General features: G+C 36.4%; 1 protein-coding gene across 1 annotated transcript; it reads right to left on the bottom strand.

Annotated features, from left to right (window-relative positions):
- Positions 1-1,350: 1,350 nt before the first annotated feature.
- LOC588375 (chordin-like protein 1) lies at positions 1,351-25,092 on the bottom strand. Its single transcript, XM_011681645.2, has 11 exons — positions 25,052-25,092; positions 16,951-17,051; positions 10,993-11,190; positions 10,122-10,288; positions 9,234-9,339; positions 8,176-8,361; positions 4,687-4,784; positions 4,112-4,214; positions 3,345-3,527; positions 2,712-2,819; positions 1,351-2,003 (listed from the first exon to the last, which is right to left on the bottom strand). The coding sequence occupies exons 2-11, from the start codon at positions 17,030-17,032 to the stop codon at positions 1,819-1,821; spliced, it is 1,416 nt and encodes a 471-aa protein (XP_011679947.2). The 5' UTR covers positions 17,033-17,051; positions 25,052-25,092; the 3' UTR covers positions 1,351-1,818.
- Between the last annotated feature and the right edge of the window lie 2,185 nt (positions 25,093-27,277).

A 27,277-nucleotide genomic window follows, 5' to 3' on the forward strand; every position in this document is an offset into this window, starting at 1 on the left:
GTCATTTCGTTGATAATACCACATGTTATACTGTGTTCCGGAGTAGTTTGCTACCAAGGTCGTTTTTTTCACTTTGATAGCAGAATTACTGACAGAAACTAAAACAAATAATTTATAATCCATTCAGGACAGATTTTAAATGTAAAATTGACCTTTCCGCTACTCGTGCTATCAAGGTTGGATTTCCCTTTAAGTTTAAATGTGTGCTAATTAGTGGATAGCGAGATTATTAATGCCACTGTTGTACACTTGCAATGTAAATGATTTACATGCGGGTTTCACCGAAATAACCCCAATGTTAGAAAATTTATCAATAAAGTGGCTCCAGCCTAGCAATAACTGGCTTTTAAAAATGATAAGATAAGTGCACTTGAGAAATGGTTAAGTAGTTGCATCAATTATTAAGGTTTGTCCATACTACAGTGTTTTAGGCACAGGTGCACAATACTGTTAAGTCGATATCCATGTGCTATACCTTAAAAATCATAGAATGAAAAATTAGATGAAGGATATAAATCTTTGGCATACATTATCTAAATTGTATATCATAACTGTTCTTATAATAGCAAACAGAAATCGTGGGAACCAAATCTATCTCTTTGTATCTCAAAAGAAATTCAATGCATATAAACATTTCCTCTTATACCTTAAAAATGAGGGATATATTTATATCACCAATCTGGGCACACCCAACAGAAACTGCACACTGACTTGGTGTGAGTCTGAACGAAATTACGCCATCCAGTTCTTTTGTTTCAATAAATATATATTGATAGTTGGCAGGGTTGTGTTTTTAAATTATTGTATTAAATCGGGTTTAACTACTGGGCATATACAGATGAAGGTATACATGTAACACCTTAACATCTGTCTCATATGAAATTGTAGGTAAGAGGGATATAGCTCTTATACACCTTTCAAAAACATACATTTCTCTCGTGATTTTCATGACCCTGTCCCTTATCTACTCGGATAGTGCAATAGATTTGCTTCAATCTCGATAGAATGTTACGAGATCGGCTACCTCCAAAGAGGTCGTTAATACAGCCCTTTCGGACTTCTTGCCAGCAGCCGACATGAAAGCCCCCCTTGGCAAATAAAGTTTCTATTTTCACGAAAATATATCTTAATTTAACAAAATATCTCCCAATAAGGCACAATTTTCGATAATTTTGACCTTATATGTTTGAGAGCGGAAAAGGCTTAAAGCTTATCTGCCGTAGTTTATAGGAGGGATTAGACTGCCCTGCAAGGTCACTGGACAGGTGGTTATCTCATCAACTCAGCTCTCAGTTAACATAAGAAAAAGAGGACCATGGGGGAGCAATGGTCACCGATTAGGCATTGTTTGTTATATAGAGGGCGCAAGTAGCTGCAAGTAGTGCAGTGGGCCTTTAAAGTCAAAATCCTCAGGACTTTGCTCGTGGCATAGATTAGCGAAGTTGCGTGCGATCAATTTTATCAACCAATCAGATTTCGTTTTCGAACATCTGCAATCAATAGCTTGATTCCGATTGGCTTTCACTTCCTATTGAACAATGATCGGTCACGAAGTAAGAAATGTTTGTCATGTAAATTTTCCGACTTCTTTTTTAAATATCTCTATATTCAACTCATATAAATAAATCGATGAAAGTATTAATGCTTTCACTTTTTCCATCAAAGTTCAGTATTTTCATGATATAAAACAGCATTTTTTTAAATTCAACTTTGATACCGATATATAAAACATTCTTTGATACAAATAGATAGCATTATACAAAAATACAAGACATTCACAAACATGACAGTTATCAAAATAAACTCAATTTATGCGCGTTATCGCAAACTTTGCTCATCACTCCTCGGTCTCGTTTGCCATCTTGTTCTGACGTCACAGTCGTGTGACCTTTCGACCCCGCGAGCTGAAAGACTTCGCGGTAACTTGAGAGCCTGTTTCACACATCGGACTGCGCAGCGCCTCTCCAACCTCGCTTCTTTCTTTCTTAATTTCTGAACTTTTCCTGTAAATTTAAAAAAAAAAGGGTTTGAAATGATATTACTAGAATAGTTAAGAAGAACATGGAACGATTACTAGTTACTAGTACGCAGAAATGTCGCTGATCGATAAAAGTTCAGGAGTGATAAAAACTTAACGCTTTTAAAAATCAAATTCTTTACTAATGATTGTCATCTATCATTTTGTTTAATAATTAAAATGCATCTAATGCTGATCAAGCTGTAACTATAAATATAATGCCAGAGGTAGACTACCTCATAAATCCTACTACAGTTTCTTGAGTACCAAGAATTTATATTATAAAATATAATATATATAGATATAAGAGTTGGAAGGTTAAACTTTATTGGTTAGAGTTATACCAGACTGTTTATTGTTGTAATGTTATCTGACTCATAAATATGCATCAAATTCTTTATAAAAATCACTGCCCACTGTTTATCAATTTCTGGATACATGTATGCTTTAACAAACTGTATACGAATCCATGAGTAAGAAAAAAATTACCCCAAAATAAAGTGTTTACTGATAATTTTATTTCAGTAGCAACATTACAGCAAGATACACGTGCTGTAAAATGTTATTCATTCAAGAAAGTACAAATATATTTTTGTCGTCAGTTTGCAAGCGTAAAGTAGTACCCCTATAATAGGAGTCTGGTTTATAAATTCGTCTATTATATTGTTGTATAGGTATATTGATTGTAACTTACGTAATGTGGTTGCTCCGTGGAGTTGAAATCGCCCATCTCTATTTTCGGCATGCGCCCTCTGGAATCTTTCTGAAGAAACTTCTTCAATCACAAAATTGCTGATTTGACCTAAAAGTTGGACGAGAATAGAAAACAATCATTGGAAAGATCGATTAACATTTTTTCTTTATAAAGCAACAATTTCGAATTTCATCAGATTAGTTGGTGACATTCTGTTTCAATAGTTTGTTTGAAGGAGCCCAAAATCTGATCTATGAAGATTAGTCGATTACGGACTTGAAGAATCGCAATTATTTTGTGAATAATATTATATCGGTTTTCTTGTCGAGTTCAAATCCATCTTTGGAAATAAAACTTTTTAAACAAGATATTTTCTTCTAATTCACATATACCAGTCTTTGTCAGATATCAGAAAAGGAAAGTGGGCGAAAAAGATTTCAGCTCTTTTTTTTTACAGCTTTTTAAAGCACATTTTTAGACACTTTGTTGGTGATTAGATGAACTTGAATTGCGTTCAAACGCAGAGTAAATTTTTTTTAAGGGGAGAGGTAAAGAGAATACAAAATGCAGTTTTCCCACAATGAATGCAATCTTTTATCTTCAAGATACATCTAACTAAAGAATAAAACGTACCTTCACTAAACGTCCATTGTCTAATTTCCACCTGACTGGTAACTACGTTCTCCAGGGCGTACGTGAATGTTTGGGTGTGGTCAGTACCCGGGACCAGCTCTGGTTGGTATCGGTAGAGGAGGATGGTCTCTCTACCTCTCAAGCATAGTGGTGGGAGGGGCGTCGGCTCCACCTGTGACGTATCTGTGGTAGGAAATGAAATTTTGTCAGAGGAAACCTTATAGTTTTCCGTGACATGTACGGTTTTCTTTTATGAGATACTGTAAAAGTGGGTTATCGCCCTCTATGGGTTGGAAGGCTGACCTCACTTTTAGAAAGCTATCCAATAGAAATATTCATAGGCCTTTATATATGTCACAATTTATTTCGTTTGGTGTATCCTCCATTTTGGCAAAATGTGTCGATAAAAAGACTTCTATTGACGATAATGAACATTTTTTTATAGTCATAATTTGTACAAAATTAATCTATATAAGAGTAAAGACAAATCTGTTTATATAAGGTCGAGAGAAAAAAAAATCCCATTGACATGACATAGTTAATACATTGGAGCAATTTATATGACGTAAGGATGAAAAGTATATCCATATGGCTGAGCGAGGAACATATTTGCAATATCACATGTATGCTTTCCATAAACAAAGAAAGTGTCGTTGTCGTAGATGCACAACACAACTAGGAACTAATCACTTTTCATGATAAAAGTAAATCACAAAATACATCTGAGATTATACATTTGTTTAGTCGTCGTGGAATATAGTTTTTACCTGGGCACACTTTACAGCACTGCTTCGAGACGTATTGGGGGTTTCTGCATGGTAACTCATCATCTGATGGGCATGCCATTCGACTACAACTTGTTTGTCCGTCCTGAATAACACAGAGAATAAACAAATATGTAACTTATTACAACTAAAATATAAAGATAATTATAACAAACTAATAACGAATTGACAAAAGAGATGATGAAAGAGCTGCAATGAAATCAAAGAATAATCAGTTCTTACAGCGATCATAAATCGTAATATTTGAAATGGTTTGAATAAACTAAAGACACTGATATATCTAATATCAATCAACTACCACCGAGCAGTCAAATATGAAATAAATGATATTCCTATATCCTTGGTATCCAAAGAGAAATACGACGTTAAACAATAAAAGGAAGGCCCGGTTAAAATTTAGTTCAAATTTCCGACCTTTAATTATATCATGTTCAGGAACTAGAATCTTGTAGGACTATAAGAAACGAAGAAGAGAGGCTTGAACATGTCATCACGATCATAGTAGCCTACTTAATTATTACAAAATTAATAAAACAAAAAGTTTTAATATTACTCACTTGACAGCGGCATAAGATGCAATCAACTCGACCAAAAGGAAATAATATAGGATGCCACGTCTGGCCGTTTTGATAGGTCTTCCCGTTCGATTCACAAACTGAAAAAAGATAGAAAGATAAAAGAAAAGCATTTTATTATGATGTATGATTTCTCTTACTCAAATTACCCTTTAAATTCCGATGTAGATAATTATATCGTCCATTGAAAAGTAAAACATATATCAAATCTACGCCATAGCAGTTCATTGTATTCTTTTGCTCATAGTCAGAGGCATAGTTTCGAATGGCAAAAAGAATAAAAAGAAAAAGAGGAAGATAAACAAGCAGAGAGAGAGAGAGAGAGAGAGAGAAAGGGGAAAGAATGAAAGGAAATTGGGAAGGCAACGTAAAGAGAAGAAGCGATGCTCTCCACCTCACCACGCCCCCTATGACAATGATGGCACCAGTGCCCCCGTTAATGGCTGGACCCACGCTTCGCCAATCATCAAAGTATTATTTGGCCCTTTCTTTGTAATACTCCATGAGCTCTTTAGAACTCTAATCATGTATTTCAATTCGGCGCATCTAAAATAGACCATTCGTGTTCGAAAAAACAGATAGAAATTGATAAAGAGGACAGATCTTTCATGGGCATGACTCGCATGAACTCTCAAAGTCTTTCATTTTTCTCAGAATTCATGAAAATCTGAGATTTCCGACGGTGTCTTGACAGAAAGGTTTCCGAGGGGTTTAGGCACCTCCGGTGACTATCTAACCGCATACAGGCAGTCGCTAGATCCAGTCTAACAATTACCTTAAAGGAATTTAATGTTTCCAGTTGTACAATCTGAGATGCATGGCCCTACGTGTTATCAGTGTCTGTGATATGGTGTAATATTGAAGCCCTACAAAAATTGCTCTTCAAAATTATCATGAATTGCCTCAAAAAAGTAATAATCTTTGAGTGACCGGTTTTACTATATTCATTTACCCCAATAGACTGAAGTGTTATAAAAACCGATGGGAAAATGGTTTTTGGAATTTCGAATTCCAATCTGAAATATCTTGATAATCAGACAGGCGATCGGCTTGTAAAAGTCATGTGATTCCTGACTGACTTAAAGGTTTATGATTATGATTGCAGCATAAGCTAAATCCAGGATTTTGTTTAGAATGTGAGGCAAAGATACCCAATCCCTGAGAAAGTGAAACGTATTTCAACCTCTCCTATCATAGTCATAAAGATAAGCGTTTGAAGAAACCTTTCCGAGGGAAGAGGCGGGGTATATGCCATGAATGATAATTAAGCTAATTAGAATGCGCAATTCGATTTTCTTTTTCCAAGTTTTAAGTTTAACTCGCTATCTAAACTTTTTATCTCGACTCTTTTTCTGCTTAATTGGGGGGTGACATGCTTTCGAGTAATAGCAATTTAAATTGCTCTTGTCACCCCTGACCAGCAGATTGTATCCTTCTCTCTACGTGTATCTCCTCCCCACTTTCCTAAAGCTGTTTGTATGTATTATGAAATGTCTATGTATTATCTGATTGTTATATTCACTGTATGTTTTCTGATTGGTCAAATAAATAATAATAAATAATAATAATTATCGTCTTTTTACTTTTATTTTTCAAGATTTTTCCAAGGTAAATAGCTTCAAAGTGAAAGAAAGACCGGCAGAATCGGAATATTTCTAGTCTAAAATTGAAGCCACGTGTGAGTTTGATCGGGGAGAGAATCCAGGAAATTGCTATCACCACATTACCAGTATTTACTCAAGATCATTTCTAAAACTTTTCAAGATCGCTTAATGCTCCAAGAATGTCCCCGATATTCCTTTGTTGCTGTCCGTTGGTTGTATATGCATACATGTGCCTCCAGAGGCGTATGCAGTTCAATATGTGGTGCAGGTATACGCCCCGCCCAGTTCGAATTAAACCCTGAATAAAAATCTATCAAACTTAAAGTTGATTTACGGCAAGCGGGACTGCGTATATCGACCGCCCCCTCCCAAAATATAGAGAGAATTTTGCCCTGTTGTTTATAAATACTATTCGCTCATGAATTCGTGACTACTAATATTAGGGTAGATTATCAGATGCATAAATCAGGCGATACACCTAATCTTCTTTCAAACACAGAACTATAGATATTCCAAAGTTAAAAGCGCACTTTTGGATGTTGTTAGATGATATGCCAGAAGCTCAAGCATGCTTCGTTGAAACGAGGGTGACGAAATTAAAGCTAAACTTGCCAATAACTAAATACTTGTAATATTTCACAATTTGTCGACATAGTTACGAAAACATAGGATGTTTTAACTGCCTTCCGACGAATGTTAAAGGAGTGTCACCCCTCTCCTCTACACCCTAACACCAACCCTCCCTGAAATACCACTGTGAGCGCAAAGCGGAAACGTTTAGGAAAGGATCGAAACAGGGATCATCATTTTCTCTACAGCCGACGAGTGATGGGATAATACATTTTCCGGCGTTGCTATGGATACAGCGTCCTTGACTACAAACGAATCCACATGGCATATGTAAGATTCTTTTTCAGTTTGATTTTCATTTTGTAAAGTGAATGTGTAATGCATCTTGCTCAGTTATAGTATGCAGCCACTTTGTATTGCATGATTTTTAACCATACTAGTCAGACAGTTGCAGCTGTCTATTTTCAAATTCTGCTGTAGAAACAAGGACATGACGAATTATACAGTGCGTCCCACAAAAAACGAAACCGACAATTCTCGATGTTTTATCATAACTTAATCACAATCATAATTAATAAATGACACATATTTGGAAATCTTAGATCCTCCTCTTTCATTTGATGCAACTCATATGATTCATATCTCAGGCATGAGTGATAAACAGCAATTTGAAGAGAGGAAACCAAAAAGTCATTGCGTGAGATATGAATCATATGAGTTGCATCAAATGAAAGAGGAGGATCTAAGATTTCCAAATATGTGTCATGTATTAATTATAATTGTGATTAAGTTATGATAAAACATCGATAGTTCTCGATTTCGTTTTTTCTGGGACGCACTGTATACTAGTAAACACTTAACGATAATCCTATTGCTTGGCACTGTTATCTTAAAATATTACTGATGTAACTTCTTCAATTTCACTCCTTTCCTTTCCTTTTCATCTTTATACAGCATCTGATTCCATCAAATTGCGTTCCGATTTCTCCTTGATCATACTGATACACGTTATGTAAAACACCGTCACTAAAAAAGGTAGTTCTCTCGCAAATTGAGGAGATGAATCAAGAAGAGGGAGAAAGGGTATACTTTCATTTGTCTATAATTATAACATTAACAACCAAAATGAATGTTTACATCTAAAAGTATTCAACAGTTTTCATTAAAATTTAATTTTACTGTATACCATTTAATATGTCGTTTGTATATTCTGCTGATTTCTCACCTAGGAAAAAGAGTCCATCCATAAATAAATAAATCTGAAAATAAATAAGATAGAATAAAAATAAAGACTTACCTTGTTGGCTGGTGGAGTCCTCTGGGTTACCACTCGTTATATCAAGGCCAGTGATAGGGATTGATGGGAAGTTATTGATGAGAGGAACGTTGTTGGTCTGCAGGAGGAAGTTCGGGTTGATCGCCCGGTGAAGACCATTTGATTCCGGGTCAGGTTCTAAGATCTCTTGGGTTTGCGTTGTTCCATCTAAGCAGGAAAGAGATGAAATTGTATTACTACGATTTATTAACAGATCGTAAGGCAATGGACGTCTTTATTCAACATTTCGTTATTTCCTTTTAATTATCCGACTACTGTCTGTAATGACACATTTCTGAAATTCGGCACATAAATAATTTATTACATATCGATAAAAATATTGTTTCAATAACTTTTCGCCGAAAAAATTGAAACTCTATTATTTCTTTGACAAAGAGTTAAAATAAAATATCAACAACGAATTTCAAATACGGATATTGGCTTTTGTGAACATGATGGTGATGACAATATTGATGTTAATGATGATGATTGATTGAGTGATGGTGGTTGTGGTAATGGTGGTGGTAGATAAAAGAGATGATGATGGGGATGGCATGGTGATAATGGTGGTGTGGTGGTGGTGGTGTGGTGGTGATGGGGATGATGATGATGATGATGATGATGATGGGGATGATGATGATGATGATGATGATGGTGGTGATGATGATGATGATGATGGGGATGATGATGAGGGTGCATGGTGATGATGGTGATGGTGAAGGTTGTGTTGCTGCTGCTAACAATATGGTTATGCTGATGGGATGATGATGATGATGATGATGGCAATGGCAATAATGGTAGTGGTGGCGGAGGTGATAAGTGGTGACAGTGCATGGTGGAGGTGGTTGGGTGATGGTGTTGTCGGTGTTCGTGGTAACTGATGACGGTGGTAATGGCGTAGTGATTGCTATAGGTTATTGTGATGATAATGAGGAGATAATAATTATTTTTTTATGTAAAATAACAATTTCAGGTCTTCAGTCTTTATTTTCTCATAATAATGAGGAGATATGATAATAGTTGTATGTATCTCTATCTACCTTCATATACACATACTGGGCAACACGAATCAGGAAAGATAAGCTGCTCAAGCTCTGGGCACGATAGCGGTAGACACGTCTTCAATGCACAGTAAATTCTCCCAAGCTGAAAATGAGAATGAATTAAAACTATTCGATTAATCATGCAACACGTAAGATTACATATTCTTAGCATATAATGTTCATACTTTGTGAATGTTGTTTAAGTTGTGACATTGCAACAATTTCGAGTGTCATACCTATGATATAAACCGTCGAGCATAGAGTGCATCAGCAAAAAGGTCTGTTCATAAGCAAATCATGATTTTCACGCGAATATATCTGAACATTAATTACTTGGAAGGAAATTGCAGAAAAGTTAGTAGGAATAGAGCTTATTACAAGAAAATAAAATCATCAACCTTTCATTTACCCGTATCACATTTCCACCCACCCCATCTTGGCGACGCCCCTGTCTGGCCTAACCATTTTAGTAAATGAGTTGTACAGCACTCCCTCCTGCGAAAAATTGCTCTGCATAAACTTCTACACTAACTGAATTCTTAACTTTAACCCCGGACTCAACACTATATCTAATCCAACTCTAAACCTAAAATAACCTAAAACCCAGTTGCAAACCTAACCCTAACCCTATACATTTAAAATTTCAAAGCCTAAAGCAATTGCTTTATGATAATGTCGTACTAATTACTTATACTTTTGAAAGCGTTTTTACTGATTATAAATTGTAAATTGTAAAAGGCGTTGAAAGGGCCTACGGTCTTGAAATGCGCTATAAAAGAAAATCATTATTATTTTTTTCATTTTTATTATTATTATCATTTTTATTGTTATTTTCATTATGATTATTATTATCATTGTTATTATCAGTGACAAAGGTTAACGTACCGTGCATCCACACTGCGCACATTGGTCCTCCCTCCTCGACGTGAAGATATCATCCACGCTAAACAGATCTCCATGATGAAGAGCTTTACCCTTGTACTCGCACCCAGGGTAACTTGGTTCCTCCACCACAGGGGCGACGAGGGGTGCCTCTGTAACCATATCACCATCTATAAGGAGGGATGGGAAGGAGGGGAGGAAGGGAGGAGGGGTGGAGTGGACATAAATGTAAACATTTTAGTCCAATTCATTTATTTCTTTGAAATTCCTTTATATTCATCGTTTAAACTCATCCAGCATAAACTGGTTCATGTCACGTTACTAATAGTGGTTCCTAGGTAAACATGTATTCTCTGTGAGGTGGGGACGGTGAACAAATTTTAAGTGGAGATAGAAAATACAGCTTCATCATTCTATGTTACGGATTTATTCAAAATTCCACTGGTTATCTTTTTTGTATCAATCCTCCCATTGATTATGTCTGAGCAGTACACCTGTTCTAACACCATCAACCCGAAAGATTCACCTGTGAAACCCCATGAGATAGTTTTGGATTGGTTTCGGCTGACAAAGAAGGGTATATATGAAATTGCCTTTAGCGATGCCATTTTGTTTGCGATCGTGCAACGTTGGATTTACATTTTATTTATGTATTCATTAGATTTGATCATCAATAGTGATCTGTCAGTTTATGACAGGTTCATTAACCCATCAGAATTCTACATCAAGTGTGTTTCCAAGTAACTCGGTCTTGAGCCATCCGTTTCAACATTTCATATCCTGTTGCTCCACAATCTGCGATTGAATTATCTAGAAAGCCTTAGATTTGATATAAATGATAAAAAGATCGTATAATAACCAATAAGCACATTACCTGGACACACTAAACAGCATTGCCCCGGTATCCTCCTGGGCGAGGAGCAGGTGGGTCTGGGGCACTCCTCCCGTGTGCAGGTAACATGATCATCCTCGATACACGTGCATGTTGTACAAGGATCGAGACCAGTCGGTACCAGATAGGGGTGCCATGATTCACCCAATCTGTAGGTACGGCCTCCGAATGGACAAATACCTGCCAAGAAAATGAAATCATTTAGTTATACATTTCTCTATATTTATTTATTCTCTTATCTGTATTTTTGTTTAATTACGAAGGTACAGGTTGTATAGCGAACTTGATCCGTTGGTTGTAGTATCTCTTTGGTATGAGGTACGTGTGTCATGGCTCACACAGTCTGTAGGTACGACCTCCGAATTGACAAATACCTGTTACATTTGTCTACTAAGTTGGTTAAAAAGTAAAGTTAGTTAGGTAAGTAGATATCTACTGTATATAAAATTATTATAAAATCATGTAAATTTCGCGTTATTTATTGTTTATGAAAGCATGAAAGATGAAGAAAATAAGTGATGCTTCTTGTCATAGACCTTTTTATTATCTATTTGATTCAGTGGTACTGATTACAGCACATTTTTTCACAAACTGCGTTCATTTTAGTATTTGATAAATACGAAAATACTTTTTCTTCAGAGGAAAATTTTTTTTATCGGTCTCTTAGTTTCATCGGATTATTTTTGTGAATAATTCTACAGATATCGAACCCCAGTTTTAGCTTATTTTTGTTTAAATATTAGCCAACTGAACTTTTATCCTTTGATCATTAACAATGAGGGTCGTTGTCCATCTGTGTAATGTAGAAAAGTACAAAGCAAATATTAAGGACAATACGATGGTATTCCGTAGAACAGACATTTCATTACAGTTAGATTTAAACAGCGTTTTTCTTCAATCATCATTTATTGAGGAGCGAAATGTTGGTATGTGAAAGCCAAAATGCAAACATCTTAATACCCCTAGCTGAGCGAACTCTTGTTTCCACCAAGTATCTTTCTTTTGAGTGCATGGCGTCTCCCTAACCCATCGCGTCGCTCCCTGACACTTCACCATCCACTTCTGGGCACCAAACGACACAGCCAACACCCCGGGATACCTCGTTGTCTAGCTCCCTTACAACCCCTTCCCACTAAAATGGCGAAGACCACCCTGAGAAAACTGCCAGTCAAGATTCTTTCTCCCTCTCTTTCATTGTTCGGGGATGCTAAGTCCCATGATGATGATCCATGCCTTCTTTTGATTGTAAGTATAGTCGAATAATCGCCCCACTTGTTGGGGATGACAAGAAATGGCGACTCCTTTCTCCCCGTCAAGAATTAGCGCCATTGTCGCAATTGTGCTCCGCGGCGTCTTAAACAACAGACGACACGCCACTTACCAACAGAAAGTGTTGGCGCGCTTTTGTTAAGCGCCATGTTGTGTACACTGACTTTCTGGTGAATGGCATGTTTGTAACTGATGCTTTCCATTGACCGAGGAGTGTAAATCGCTCTTGTGATTGCATACACAGATTTAACTCGAGTGTTTAACGAGATAATGAGGCACCAAAATCTCTATTTTTCTCGGACAAAGCGGGACAACACTTGCCGAAAGGCTCGGCACGTCGTAGAGGCGAGACTGAAGAGAGGCGCTACAAATGATCTCTCTTTTCTTCAATGATTGACGACGTCTCCCATTCTTCAATAAAAGTCGCGTCCGTCTCTCTCTCTCTCTCTCTCTCTCTCTCTCTGTTTCTCCCTCCCTCCCTCACTTTCTATCTCTCTTTCTCATTCTAATTTATCATCATGTCGTGTGTCTATAGTTGTTTGACACCACTCAGACAGATGAAAGGCTGACGAACATCGTCTCGATGGCAAGACCCCAAGCCAAGGAGAGCCAGACCAGTCCTATCACCCTTTAAAGTGTCAAAACAACTTCGGTCGCGATGGAGATTGGTGGCCGTTTTGGGCTCCACCGAGTACGGGAATGCCCCGTTTAAACAGATATTTTGAGTGTCAAAATATGATATATGGTTTGGGGCGACAAGCGTGTAGACGGACGCGCGTGGTAGCAGATGCAGCAATGCCGATAATGGATTGGAAATAGTTTGGGCTCGAGGAAATTGATGGTCCTACTGAGAGATGTGTCTCTTTATAGACTAATAGAGCTAAAATACGATAAAGATTCCTGTTTTTTGGGAGCCAGAAAAGGGTGAAGGAATGTCGAAAGAAATATAGTGATCCAAAATCGTCATGATAATATTTGGCGGGTTGGGTGGTAGTGAGAAAATCGTTAGTGTTTTGACTGGGAGAAAAGGTATAATTTTGATATGCATGGTTCACGGCATCCATTTTGTATAAAACTTTCACAATTATTCACACGATATGAGACGTGCCTTCTTTTTTTTCCACTTTTGATAAAACAAACCATTTACATGACCCCTCTTTCCACTTTAATAAATCAAAAGAATAACTTTGCTTTTCTTCTCTTTTGTCTTCCTTTGTTTCCATTTTGCTTTGTTTAGACCGTCCCAGTGTTATTTATTTCATGTAATTTGCCTTATAATTATGATAATGAAAAACAAGATCGAATTTATTTGGCTTTAATCTTTCCTTGAATCTGGTCTGAAGAACTTTCTTGGGCTTGAACCGGTTCGATGATTTTATTTGTTGTGCTTTTTTTTGCCTCGATCTTCACTCGATGTTTTGGCACTTAAAGGGCAATACAACACCTTTTTAAGGCCTAATCAGAATCATTATTGTTATTATTAGTATTATTACTATATGTAAATAAGTAGATTAATACATTAATAAATGCATTAATAAATGAATAAATGAATTATAAATAAATTAATATAAACATACATGGCTTATATAATCAGAATACTCCTCTGTATACATTTAACAATCGATATTTATGTCTCCAATCACTCCAATCACTAGTTCTTTTCGGGAAATTTCTAAAAACTTTTAAGCGACATGATTATGTCCATTAGTTTTTACTCTAAAAAATCATTTTATCATATTGATTGAATGTCTTCTTTTGAAGAAAAAAAAGTAGATACATAAACGACCTTAGAATTGAAAGGAAAGGAAGTAATAAAACTCATCAGCCTCGTCTTTCAATTGAAATGTCCATTTCTAAAACCACGAACCATACTCGAATACTCTTTCAGACCATGATTCTTGAACTGTAGACCTAAACAAAATCAATTGTAATTCTTAAATGTTTATCTTCGTTGTTAATTCCTTAGAAATCTCTAACTAGACTCCATTTAATATGAAACTATCAGGCCCATTTCATTCTAGATTACAATCAATTAAGATTCCTAAGCGTTTATCTTCTTTGTGATTTTCCAACGAAATTGCCCACTGGATACCACTAAACTGACAATCTCTGTCGATTAAATTGTATACCACCCAACCTCAAATTAAACGTCTCCTACTCCCCCTTATCTTATTGGAAACTGATATCTCTTTCATTTCAAGCCAAACAATACTCATAGAGGCGGGTGAATGCTCGCAGTGCACTATATTTGACAGAAGCATCGCATCAAATATCCCCCAAATCTCTTTGTAATTCGTAAATCCTTTAATCGCTTGTTTATACTTAAGTGATTTTTCCCGCATCTCGTTGAAAAGGTTTCCTAGTCGCGCGTAACCCTGAGGTTTAAACCAAGGAATGGCAGGTATTTGATCCTAAGACGACAATTCACTTTTTTTTCTTTTTCTTTTCTCTTCGATGTTTTAACGGTAAACAACGGGTATTCAACCATGTGGAATAGTGGCAAAACAAAACTGATGCGGAAAAAGTTGTGAAATAAGAAAAGTATGCATAAACAGAAGGAAATATTCTTAAATAGCTTCCTGGTGGAAAATATAAAAAGTTTTATGCAGATTACATTTATTTCTTGATATAAATGATGTGTTTCACCCTATCATGACGCATTCCATAATATGCAGTCAAACCGATCTGTTAAGGTGACTCAACGAAAACAGAAAGGTGACCTTTCTAGGAAGGTTTTACACACATATTTCTTCCTTGAGGGAACATTTTACACTTTTAATGACCGCTAGCTACAGGTGGCATTCAGGGCGAGACAGGTTTGGCTGTGCACGTTATATTTCATTTTGCTAGTGGTCATTAAATGGTAAAAGAAATCTAAGTGCATTTCATTTCCCATTAAACTTTAAGATTCTATAAGTCTGTTGTTTTAAAAACAAGAGATGCTTCGCAATTTATCCCATTTGTCACAAATTTTACAAACGCGCTTTGTCTGGTATTCGTCCAAATGAATCCCGCATTGTAAACGGCAAAATCGGTCATTAGGCATTCATTTTGGGAGCATATTTGTTATGCACAATCTTTACACAAAAAGTGAAATGAGGCAGTGAATCTCTTACTTCTATGTTCATATTTTCGGCGCCGTACAAACAGTAGAAAGTTGACTTTTTACCTCATGTCCTAGGTACACAAGTCGTAATGTTGGACCATCCTGCGTGTGTATTCTCCAACCAGCAGCGGAAACCAACCAACAAACGAATCAAATTTGTTTTGTCCCAAATACTTTTCTGGCGCCCCATCTCTCATCCTCGCAGCCATTGCGTTCCGCTTAACCGACCCCATTCTTTACCCTCTACACACATTTTTTATGGAGCCACCACTTGGGTACATCGTAATCGTGAATTAAGAGATTTTCAGCGAGAACTTTTGGGTGAAACTCCTTCCTTCCCCAAGCATGAAATAGCTCCTGCATCCCACCCCTCGATCTCTCCCTTCTTCATTTCTTTCACGACTCCCAAGGGGGCGGCGGGTATCCAATTGTCTTCAAGACTCATCGTTTTCGTTTCAAGCCATCCATTCTATATGGTATCCGTTTCATTTACCAACCAGTTTCTCTATACCACTCGGGACAGTTTAAGAACCAATTGCAGGGCTTTAAACCATGGATTTGTGGAATGATCAGTTGGTTAATTGATTCGAAAGAATAAACCAAGATAGAGACATATGGCGCCATGTATACAAATTGTAGGGGGGAAATAGAGGGGGGAAGCTGTAATCGTAGTAATTGGAGCCGGATTTCCAGTTTGGCTTTAATAGTTTTTTTTTTTTTATCAATGCTTGCATTCAGCAATGAAGACAAGTTAAGTGATATTTGAGGGATAGAAAAATATATATTGTGTAATCGAAAGTACAGATTTTTATTATGACCAAATTGTTACCTGGTAAAGAGGATTTTTCTCCATTAATAAGTTCAATATGTATGAAATTAAACTTATTGAAGTAAACCTAAGAAATTACGAAAAAGACATTCTTGCTCTTGAATCACTTAACTATTTTTTGCGCTTGAAACATTTTACTCACTTTATTAGAAGTTTATTAGTTTGAATTAGACCTGTGCAAAATGCAGTGAACTTCCCTTTTTTTAAGTAACTACTTTAAAAGAAAGGCCCATTATCATGTAATTCAAGAGTCCGAGTTCAAATGTTAAGGTCAATGGAAAATAAATTATACAAACGTGCTTCAATCTAATTCTTTTAATAGTTATTATCAAGTCTTGTTTAATCTGAACTTTTCTTTTAGGCTTGCAACACTTTTGAATTGACGAATTGCACGAATCTGATACGACAGGATTAGTGTTCCAGTGAGAATCAAACACTTGAACTTAATATGCAGCCAATTTTCTTCAATTATAATAACAAATCTGGATTTACTTAGCGCTTTACTAATAAGGAAAACCATCCCCAATTTTATTATAAGCGTCATTTCCCTCCCCTTTCCACTAAATAGATAAACATTGATAAAGAAAACATTGTCAATATGTAAAAGTATATCTACTATAATGAATACACAAAAGACATCACAAAGGGTATAACAAAAAAAAGTGAAATGGAATGCAAAAAAATACTAGTTGGAGTAATGATAATAGTAATTTGCAGAAAATAAGTGTTCTCTTACCTGTTTCTGTTGGCCCTGCTACGGATAAGGCGACAGTCGCTAAGATCCAGAAAACTCCGATATTCATGATCCGATCTGCCATTGTGACGAATACACGAAGTCTGCAAAAATCAGATATTTACCAGAGCAAGTTAAAGACTAAATGCCACGATATCAAGTTGTCAATGTTGCTTTCAGACTAAACGCATCAAAACTCAAAATAGATTTAAGTCTCAACAGAGCACACTCTTTTCCCAAGTCGCTTTTTGAAAGCAGGATGCTAAGTGAGAGAGCGTCTCTCTAATTCTTGCTTAATGTCCAACGCTCGATTCTTCCACGGCGAAAAATCGAACGAAATGCGAGATGGTTATCAAAATGTTTAATGAGACGGTCGAGAGAGAGTTATCAGAAAATATTTAATTCTCCAAACTGTAATTGAAACTTGACACAAGTATTGTCATTTCTCAAAGTTGTGGAGCGTTTCCATTCAGATAGATTTGTCAATGCTCTCACACGCGATTCTTCAAAAACTACTCCGACTTGCTTGCCCGATCAACTCAGATTAGCCTTGTGATGATGGAAAATGCATACGAAAGAGAGCAAGCGAGAGAAAGACAGAGAGAGAGAGAGAACTTTTGTTATCTTGCAGACGATATATCGCCTGATCAATGGGAGAGGGAATGAGTGGCTGTAGAAGGGCGCCTACATTTTGATGCCGGGTAAAGTTGACGCTCGTCAGTAAATATAAAGTAAACAAATTTTGATATGAGGGAAGAGAAAGAAAGAGAGAGAGAGAGAGAGAGAGAGAGAGAGAGAGAGACTAACTGACAGAAGTGGAAGACACAGCGCACACGCACAGCGCACACACTCGTTCATTCCTCTAGTGAATTTGTCTTTCGTTCATTATTCAATTCACGAGATGCAATTTTACTTTGAAAACTTCCCCAAAATTAGAAAGGGAATAGCGCATTGAGAGAAGCAACGCGTGCTCAATAACCGTTAATAAAAACGTGAAAGTGACGATACGATATAAAATTTTGAATGTTGAGTATATGTCATTCTTATAATTGATTTCCACTAAAACACATCGCAAAGATTATTTATAGAAATCAACGTAGGGAAATATCAATGAGCCTTGTTCATTCTCTTTTGAAATGTGGTAACATAATGACGTATTACGTAATTCAAACAAGATTTCAGTCTATGGAATGCCCAATAGGCAGGCCTATTAAAATTGCACATGAGTGGTTTCTCGAAAGTTTTTGCGAGCGAGTTTAAATTAAAACAACTCACATTTTATTCTCATTTCGATGGCGTTATTTAAAATCTTACCGCTACTACCAAAATAGGGTGGTTAATTGCTCAGACGATTTTCTAGGATTCTCTAGACACGTGACAACAACATAAGTAAAGAAGACACTTATGACACTATTTTTGTAATACTCAAATTCATTGGGTGGTAGGGGGATATTAGGTTTCGGGTTATCATACAAATTTACTTTTGTTGGAGATACATATCAGTCGGTGTCAGTATTCTTCATATCTGGCCATATTGCCCGACATATCGCCTTTTTGTGTTTCTATCAAGTTGATTCCAAGTGTAAATGGTGCCTTTAATGTGTTCGTTTCATCGCTGTGATAAAGTTTACAGTTGACTTTTCTTGAGTGAGTGTCTGTTGCTTGGTATTTGAAACTCGACCACGGACGCCCCGAAGCCGTGGTTTTACGGTATTAGTTCGACTTCCTTTCAGTGGTTGGTCGTTGGCAAACGAAACAAGCATGTATGCCTATAGACTCCGTTCAAATGTGAAAACTAAACCCATGACATCAAGACGTCCATACTAATCGTTATTTCTGATGCTTTTTTTAATATAATTTACTTTCATTAATAAAGATCCTTTGATTACTCTTTATAGTCATTATCATCTCATTACAATGGAACATTCAGCACATAAAACAATTTTGAAATACACTAATTTTAAGGTATTTTTCTTGAAGATAATACTGTACATTTGAAGATTGAAGGGCGGTATGAAGCTCAACAAACTTAGAAACACCTTTGTGATTCGAACACGTCCTCTCCTAAATCTGTATTACCAGCGCCCCTGATCACGAGCGAATTTAAGGGGGCACAACCGGCCCGTGCTTCCTTTTGGCCCACTTTTTCACTCGTAGATTACACAAAATGACCAAATGAAAATATATATCTATGTATTCATTAATTTATATATTTTCATTTGTTTTTTATTTTATTTCCATCATTTTGTTGTGTGTGCCCCACCTTTTTGAAATATTTTGTTTTAAACAATACTGAACCCGCCCCTACCCTGATCATCGATCACTGGTATGGCAATGAACGATGAGGGTAACGTAAAGCGGTCACACCCCCCGCGGACAACCACTGTGTTAATTGAGTGTTACCTATACCATGGTGCCTGCATCAATTGACACGTTATACTGAACCCCCTCTGAGGACCATTCCCAGCCGTCTGTACCCCCAAGGGGAGCAGGGGAGGGGCAGAGGGGTGCGGGGTAGAATGGGGAGGGTTCTACGACTCGAAGATCCGATGACAATTGCTATTTTCTATTGTGGGCGTTTAGAAATGTAACGGCATTGAAGACTGCCATTAATTGTACTCAGTAACTCTTTGGTTTAGACGCACATGTATCACTGATGATTATTAATGCAAAGCAGCTTCGTTAACTGACATCAATTTTAATCGAAGCAATATAAACATTGAGATCACGGATAACTTGTATTTTTGTAAAAGATGTCAAAGCTATTTTAGGGTTATAATCGTGTTTAGATTAGGACTTATGCTTCTTTATAGTGTTTGGATTGGGGTTGAAAGTTACAAACTCGGGAGCTTGTGTCGTAGAATTAAAAGTGGAATTTTTAACAGAATTTTACTTGAAATGCATATCCCGAAGTCTAGATACCGAGACGGGTTCGGCACGAGACCTGGAGCGCAGATCATGTTCCATTTTACCGCGCAACTCCGGCGTCGATGATAGGGCCAGGGAAGTGGTTACAACGCAGTACTTAAAGGTAACATGCGATATATCTAATACTTCTATGTGGCGGCATAAACAAACATTTTTAAAGACTTTATCTATTTACATTTTTAGCTTATTTGAATAAGTTGACACTTAATAAACAATGATAAATGTGATAACTTTGTTTGGGTTTTTCAGAAATTTTTAGGAATCCCCCATTAAAAAAAAAAAAAAAAAATTCGCCCCAGGGGCGTTTGTAGGTTATTCTAGATCATTAATACAAGTAAAACAGCTGTAGTCCACCTCTTATAATCAAAGAGTCTACATTAGCTTATCGAGCGTTCAATCAAAAGTAAGCGAAACTCAAATCTTTCCTAGACTTTATTTGAGAAGGAAATTAATTTGCTTAAGAAAATGTCTTATTTTAAACGAAAGATCTGTCTTTTTGATTGATTGTACGCCTTATTCATGTTAATGTAATTCAAACATACTAGCATGACTAGTAAGCAAATGAGAGAATGAGCTTTGCATTCTTGCGGTGATGTTGGGTCAAGAGTACTCATTTGTATGGCATCTCACCATTTAATTCATTTGATCAGAGTATTCATTGATAATAACATAAAATAACATTTTGCTGTTAAGATTGAGAACTCCCATGCCATGCTGCTCAAGAAGGGGTTTTAATCCAGTATCTGTCAATCAAAATGAAATAGCCACCGAACAAGACATTTGTATGGCTGCCCGCAAGTCCACCTACTTTTTATTATCATTATAGCAGCTCAGAAATAGAGTTATTGTCAATGTTAACAAATTATCGTTGCTATTAAGGACAAGCTCGGTAACTAAGAAACCCCAAATCAATCATCCCATTTGACGGAGGAGCAATTGGGAGCATTAGGGAGTGGTAGACTCCTGCAACCCCCTTGAAACACCATGGAAACCCCCTGGCAGCGCAGACAAGAATCCCAAGATGACTGATCATGCTGATAATTATTTTTCTTAGAGCGAAATACATGTTTGGATTTCAAGAGTTCGGATGTTATCTCGAAAACCCATGCATAGGTCGTTGGCTTGCCGCTCGTTTTTTGGATAGGTTGCCAACAAAAAAATTCCCGTGCACTTTCTTAAAAAATGAAAATATGGTTTTGCCCGCTGGGAAAACGAGAGCCAATCGAAAATACGTGAAATCAGAGAAAACAGAGGAAAGGGAGAGGGAGATAGAGAGAGAAGGAGAGAGAGAGAGAGAGAGAGAGAGAGAGAGAGAGAGAGGGGGTAACATGAAGATGGAGAGACAGAGATAGATGGAAAATAAATGAAATTGGGAGGTGGAGATATTTATAATTAGAGAGAGAGAGAGAGAAAGAGAGAAAGAGACAGAGAGACAGAGAGAAGGGGAGGGGAGAGGGACGATCATGATAATTGAAGAACGATTTATTGAAAACCTGTGTTCAACGAATTGAAAGAATATTCTTTATAACTTAAGTTCATTAATATCTCGTTCAGTGTTTTCTTTCACAGTCTCCCCTTTAATGTTATATCCAGAAAATAAAATAAAAAGGAGCACTCATCTCTATACAAATATATATTCTTTTAAACTAACCAAGGAGAACATAATTTTATTCATTAGTAGAAATCTTTAAAAACTGATTCTTTTATAGTTTTCTAAAACTGTACCCGGACTTTAAGGGGCAATACAAATGCCAAAGTTTACCCAATCCACCTGTTTTTTTGTTATTGTACTAATATTTCTATTTAACCAATAAATTCTATTTTTCAAAGGGGCAGACTTACTATGTCGCCTGTCTGTATCTGAGCATCTGGTAAAGGAGTATTTTGTTAATCATGCAAAGGAATAAAGAGCGTCAATTGTTCCATATTAACAATATCTATTCATATTTTTTGTTTGTATGTCTGTAACTGTATTGATGCTGCATCAATGGGACGATCGATGTAGCGCATCCACAAAAGTCAGAGTTTGAATGCTCGTTTAGGAAATGGGTTTCTTTCAGTGGCTTTTTGACAGCAGAATGCGGCTTTGTAAACCGCGTCAATCTGTCTCTTCCGATCATCTCTTCGTAGAGAAGATATTTTGCGAGTATATTCCAATACGTTTAAATCAATCAGGGGCGTATCCGGCAAATGGTGGAGCCTTCATATGCCCCTCCCTTGCGTAGAGCCCCTACCCCCAAAATAGAATCAGTGTAAGCTTTTGAAAAAAATTAAAATAGCAATGGGTGGGTCATATTTGCGGAACTTTACTTGTTAAAACAAAAGTGAATTAGAAAAATTCAGACTTTATCTCAGAAGCCCCCATTTGAGGAGCTATATCCAGATAATTTTCTCACACCTCTCTATTACTTGTATGCAACACTGTTAAGCCAAATAAACTTCAGTATCATTTCGCCTTTGTAAAATAGATTATATATGAACCTGTTGGAACCATCTGGAAGATGAAAAGTGGTCCCTAGCGAAAGCTCATGAACATTTAAAAATGAAAACAGTCTCAAAATGAGAAATGAAAAAAAAATGAAGAAAAAAAAACAATGAGCTGAGAGAGCTGATCTAAGGACGTCTTGTCCTAACGCAGTATAACTTTCTGTTCTGGTATACTCACGTTCTAGTTGTAATTGATGCTAGTCAGTCTCTTGAGAAATAAGAATGATTCTGTTTGCTTGAAATTCATAAATAAAAGCATATGTTATAATTTCATGAAGTTTCCTTAAAATCGCGATCAACATTATTTATGGTTTTTGATTTTCGATGAGACATGAAACATTTTGGCCATCTTTAGAATGTTTTTGTTTCTTCTTCCGAGCATGTAGTAATATCTTGATCATGTAGAATGTAGATCGTGATTATAGTGGTCGTTGTCATTAAAATAGCTCAATAGTGATAGAAGCACAGGATTATGATTAAGAAGAATGAACACAAGGAGAAGAAGAAAAAGAAGAGTGGGAAGAACAAAAGCAGAACAAGAATTAGAAGGATGGAGATGAGGAGGAGGAGGACAAGTATTTGTAGTAGTAGCAGTAGTTCCAGTAGTAGCAGCAGCAGCAGTAGTAGTATAGTAGTAGCAGTGGTAGCAGTAGTAGTAGTAGTAGTAGTAGTAGAAGTAGTAGTAGTAGTAGTAGTAGTAGTAGTAGTAGTAGAAGTAGTAGTAGTAGTAGTAGTAGTAGTAGTAGTAGTAGTAGTAGTAGTAGAAGTAGTATATTAGAATAAATGAGAAAAAGAAGAAGAAGAAGGAAAAGAAGAAAAAGATAGGACTGATCGAGGAGGAGGAGGAGGAGGAGAAGAAGAATAAACTCTATACTACCTCGAATTCGATTAGTATCATAAACACCGCTAGAAATATTGAATTCTCTTTATTTTCTATAAAGGTACACATTATTTTGTTACACATTCCTAACGAGACAACTTCAGATAACTTGAATTATCTACATAAACGACGACTTCAACTATCATTCTTAAAAATGAAAAACGTTTAGATCGAAGAATAATGTCGACCACTTTGTGCTGATGGATGTTTATATTTACACTGCACAACTTGATTAATTGTTTTCCCGCAATCAATCATTTTTCATATTGACAAAACAGGTCAATACTACCGTATAGGAGGATTCCTACAGAGATAGAGTTGCATAAGTTGACAGCTGAAAAGCAGAAGGTTACTTAGGATTAATGTCCAAGGTTCTGTCACTCAAAGCGAGATCGAACGAATCAACCATGTCATTTCATTTTATTGTCCTGTCCTACAATAATTCTTGAAAGAATACGCCTGATGTTCCGTCTAAAGTACTATGTTCCCTGTTTTATACACGTACCTGTAGCTCTATTTGCGCATTTAAATAACTTCCTTGTTTCCCTATCCCCCGTTTAATAGCACTGCTATAAAATTAGTTTTTTATTTGTTACAACAAAGTGTTAAAAACAACTTAATTTATGCTTATCAGAACTGAGCAAGAAAAACGTTCATCGCATCATTTTTTGTGCCTTTGTGCTCCTTCAGCGTTTGCAGCGAGAAAGAGAGAAAAGACATAAATTTATATATTTCATAAACAAAACTGAAATGTCAACAGTCATGGCAGTATAGTTTATAGTGCTGAATGTTTCAGCTGCGCCTGAATCATTTTAAATTACATAACATATATAACGAAAGGAGACAGTCCTCTAGTGTTACAAGTTTTTCTACATCATGAAGTCGTTGATATAACAGTATTCCATTACCCCAATCAACAACGATTTTAGATGCAATATTATTTATATGTTTTTATAAAGTTGAGAGTTCATTTTCATGAAATAAAAAAAGTCCACCGATTGATACTACTGTTAAAATTCCACTTTAGATTTCAATAAAGAAAGGTATCCTTGTGATAAACATAAGCATAAGATGAATGATAAACAATTAGGTAATAACTTATTCGATGTTTTTCAAGGTATATGTGCTTTAATCACCCCTTATACGTAAAACGCATCTCTTCATAATGTTATATGTTCATAAGTTTAATCCACCCTTTACCAGATATTCTTTACATTAAACATGCGGCGATTTGTAAATCTATCGACAGGAAATAAACTGATAAAGATCATGAGCTTCAATCAAGACTTCAAATACTATTAAAATCAATACGAAAGTGTACACAAATCGTTGACAATATCATTACGACTCGTATATTCTTCTCATTATGCTTGTGAGTTTTAACATGAAATGATATAACACATTATGATCATTGCAATTCGTCGGCATAAACTGATTATGAATATCATATTATATATATATATACGACTACACCCCTTCCTCTTCTACTTTAACGACTGTGTGGTAATTGAGAGCTATAACGGCGTTATCCCTAATGATAGATGTGTTAACGTCGTTTTGGCTCTGAGGAGAATCCGCTGCTGTCATAAAAATTATAAGTCATAATAAAGTCATGAAATAACAATTGTACAAGAACTGATCAATATCATTCTATGTGGCTCTTCTTTCCTATCTACTGAGTGTCAAAATGTAATATGCGTTAACTCTGTGTGAAATGATGGGGTTAACGCCCTTTCCGGCTCCCAGCAGAATCGGCTACCGTAAGAAGAGGGTTATAAAATGATATAATAATGGCTTTTAAAGACTTACCCTTTTGTGAAAATTCCAAAGTATCCGTTTATATTAGCATCCACGACTTAAAACTAGGCGAGTACTGACTTAGCGAGTTTGAAGACAGAATTCAGATGAAAGAAATATACAATTTGGAAAATTACTGATGTTTGACTTTCAATCGCCGTGACTCGATCACGTAACTTTGGTTTATTATAACAAATTCAAACTCCTTTACAAGCTGAGTTTACTTTGAGCAAATAAACTACAAAAGAATCCAGCACAGACGATTCAGATTTAACGACATATCACTGAAAAGCACGAGTTAACAAAATCCATCACAAAAAGGACCGCTGGCTTCTATTTTTATTTGTTCCTTTTCTCCGACTGTATCAGTTGCTCGTCTGTTCTCTATCTCCTAAAGTTTGCACGAATCACGAAGCGATCCACCCTCCCTCTATCTCTATTTTGCCTCTCTTGATCACTCTATCTCTTTCTCGTGCAAGCCTCTTGTTTTGGGTATTATTGGCGCTTCTATAACGAAAACATACCATTGTAGGAATGCTGTGGGACCGAAGACACCTATTTAGGATGTCTTTTGTTTTGTCGTTCTAAGAAGATCCTTTGAATCTGTCGTACGGATGAGGAGGATTTGAGGGGATTTGAGTCGCTTTGTTTAACAACTGCGTGGTTTGGAAGAGTTTTCAAAAGCACGAGCTCGTAGCGCGGCGCAGCGACGCCAGGACGGGAGCACCAGACCGACACTGGTCTCCAGAATACTGGCTCTTCACGGCCCTTTTCCGCTCCCCTTTTTTCACCCTCTCTCTCCTTCTCTCTCTCTCTCTCTCTCTCTCTCTCTCTCTCTCTCTCTCTCTGTCTCTTTCTCTCTCTCTCTCTCCTTATTATCATTTCCTCTGTACCTTTCTTTCTATATAGTTCAATTGGATTTGTTTTGATTCAGTCATCATCGTAAAACATGTCATAATATCCATAGACTCACAGGATATACGCACAAAGGCAGGCAGACGATATGGGAAGGTCGCATTAAAAAAAAACAAGGCTCGCGAATATTATCTCTTGAAAAGAGAAAATATAACTGTACAAATTATGATTGAATAGGACATTGTACATCTGGAATAAGTCAATCATTACGCTGGAGCCAATTCCTATGTATTCATTTTTTGTGTAATTACAGTAATTCTCCTCAATTTGTAAGTGCTTTTATAGCCTGTGCGTGTCTCCCCCAAAAGCACTTGTTTTTTTCATTGTCGGAATATATTTATGATAAAGTTCAGCTTACCTTCATATCACTCGATTCCGTGACATTGAAGGAAATGATTACTTGAAATTTGTTTATGTAGATTGTTGTTTTGCTTTTCTCATTTACTAATGTCAATAATTTGATTTTTCAAAAATGTGAGATTCAGTTCAGTTATCAAAAAAGTTTGCTATCAAACGGTTCATGACCATATTCGAAATGCAAAAAATCTTGCTTTATTTTCTTTCTTTAGGCCTCATGTTGTTTGACTTACTTCTTTTTTCTTTTTTTTTTAATGATTCACGGACTTTTTGTTTTAATATGATATAATGAAGAATGATTTTGGTATAATTATGTAAAGGAATGAACGATAATTTTATAACTTTCATACCCATGATGAAAAAGAAAAGAAGGATGGTGAAGAATACCGAAGACATGTGGCAATTCTTGTTTTCAATTAAGAGGTTGAAGGTTCGAATCTCTGTTCGATCCGTATGTTCTATAAATGATCTTATAGGATATGCACAATTATTTTGTTTTCTCTCTCTCTCTCTTTCAGTCTCTCTCTCTTCCATCAGTAATATTCTAACGAATAATGCAAATAAGATATTAATCTCCATCCCGTCTTTCTTCTTCTCCTTCTCCTCTGTCACCTTATTTCTTTTCTTATTATTTTTCTCCTCTCATTCGTCTATTTTTTCTTTTTCCTTTTCTTTTTCTTTTTCTATTTCTCCTTCCTCCTCCTCTTCTTCTTCTCCTTCTTCTTCTCCTTCTCTTCCTCCTCTTCTTTCCACTTTTCTTCTTCTTCTTCTTCTTCTTCTTCTTCTCCTTCTTCTTCTTCTTCTTCTTCTTCTTCTTCTTCTTCTTCTTCTTCTTCTTCTTCTTCTTCTTCTTCTCTCCTCCTACTTTTCTTCTTTTGACCCCTAGTCTACCCCTTTCCGGCTGTCTTCTCCGCCTCTCTTATTACCAACTCATTATAGTCTCTTCGTATTTATTCACGTATCCCA

Source organism: Strongylocentrotus purpuratus, unplaced genomic scaffold, assembly GCF_000002235.5.
Source record: "Strongylocentrotus purpuratus isolate Spur 01 unplaced genomic scaffold, Spur_5.0 spur5_scaffold_12, whole genome shotgun sequence".
NCBI lineage: Eukaryota > Metazoa > Echinodermata > Echinoidea > Camarodonta > Strongylocentrotidae > Strongylocentrotus > Strongylocentrotus purpuratus.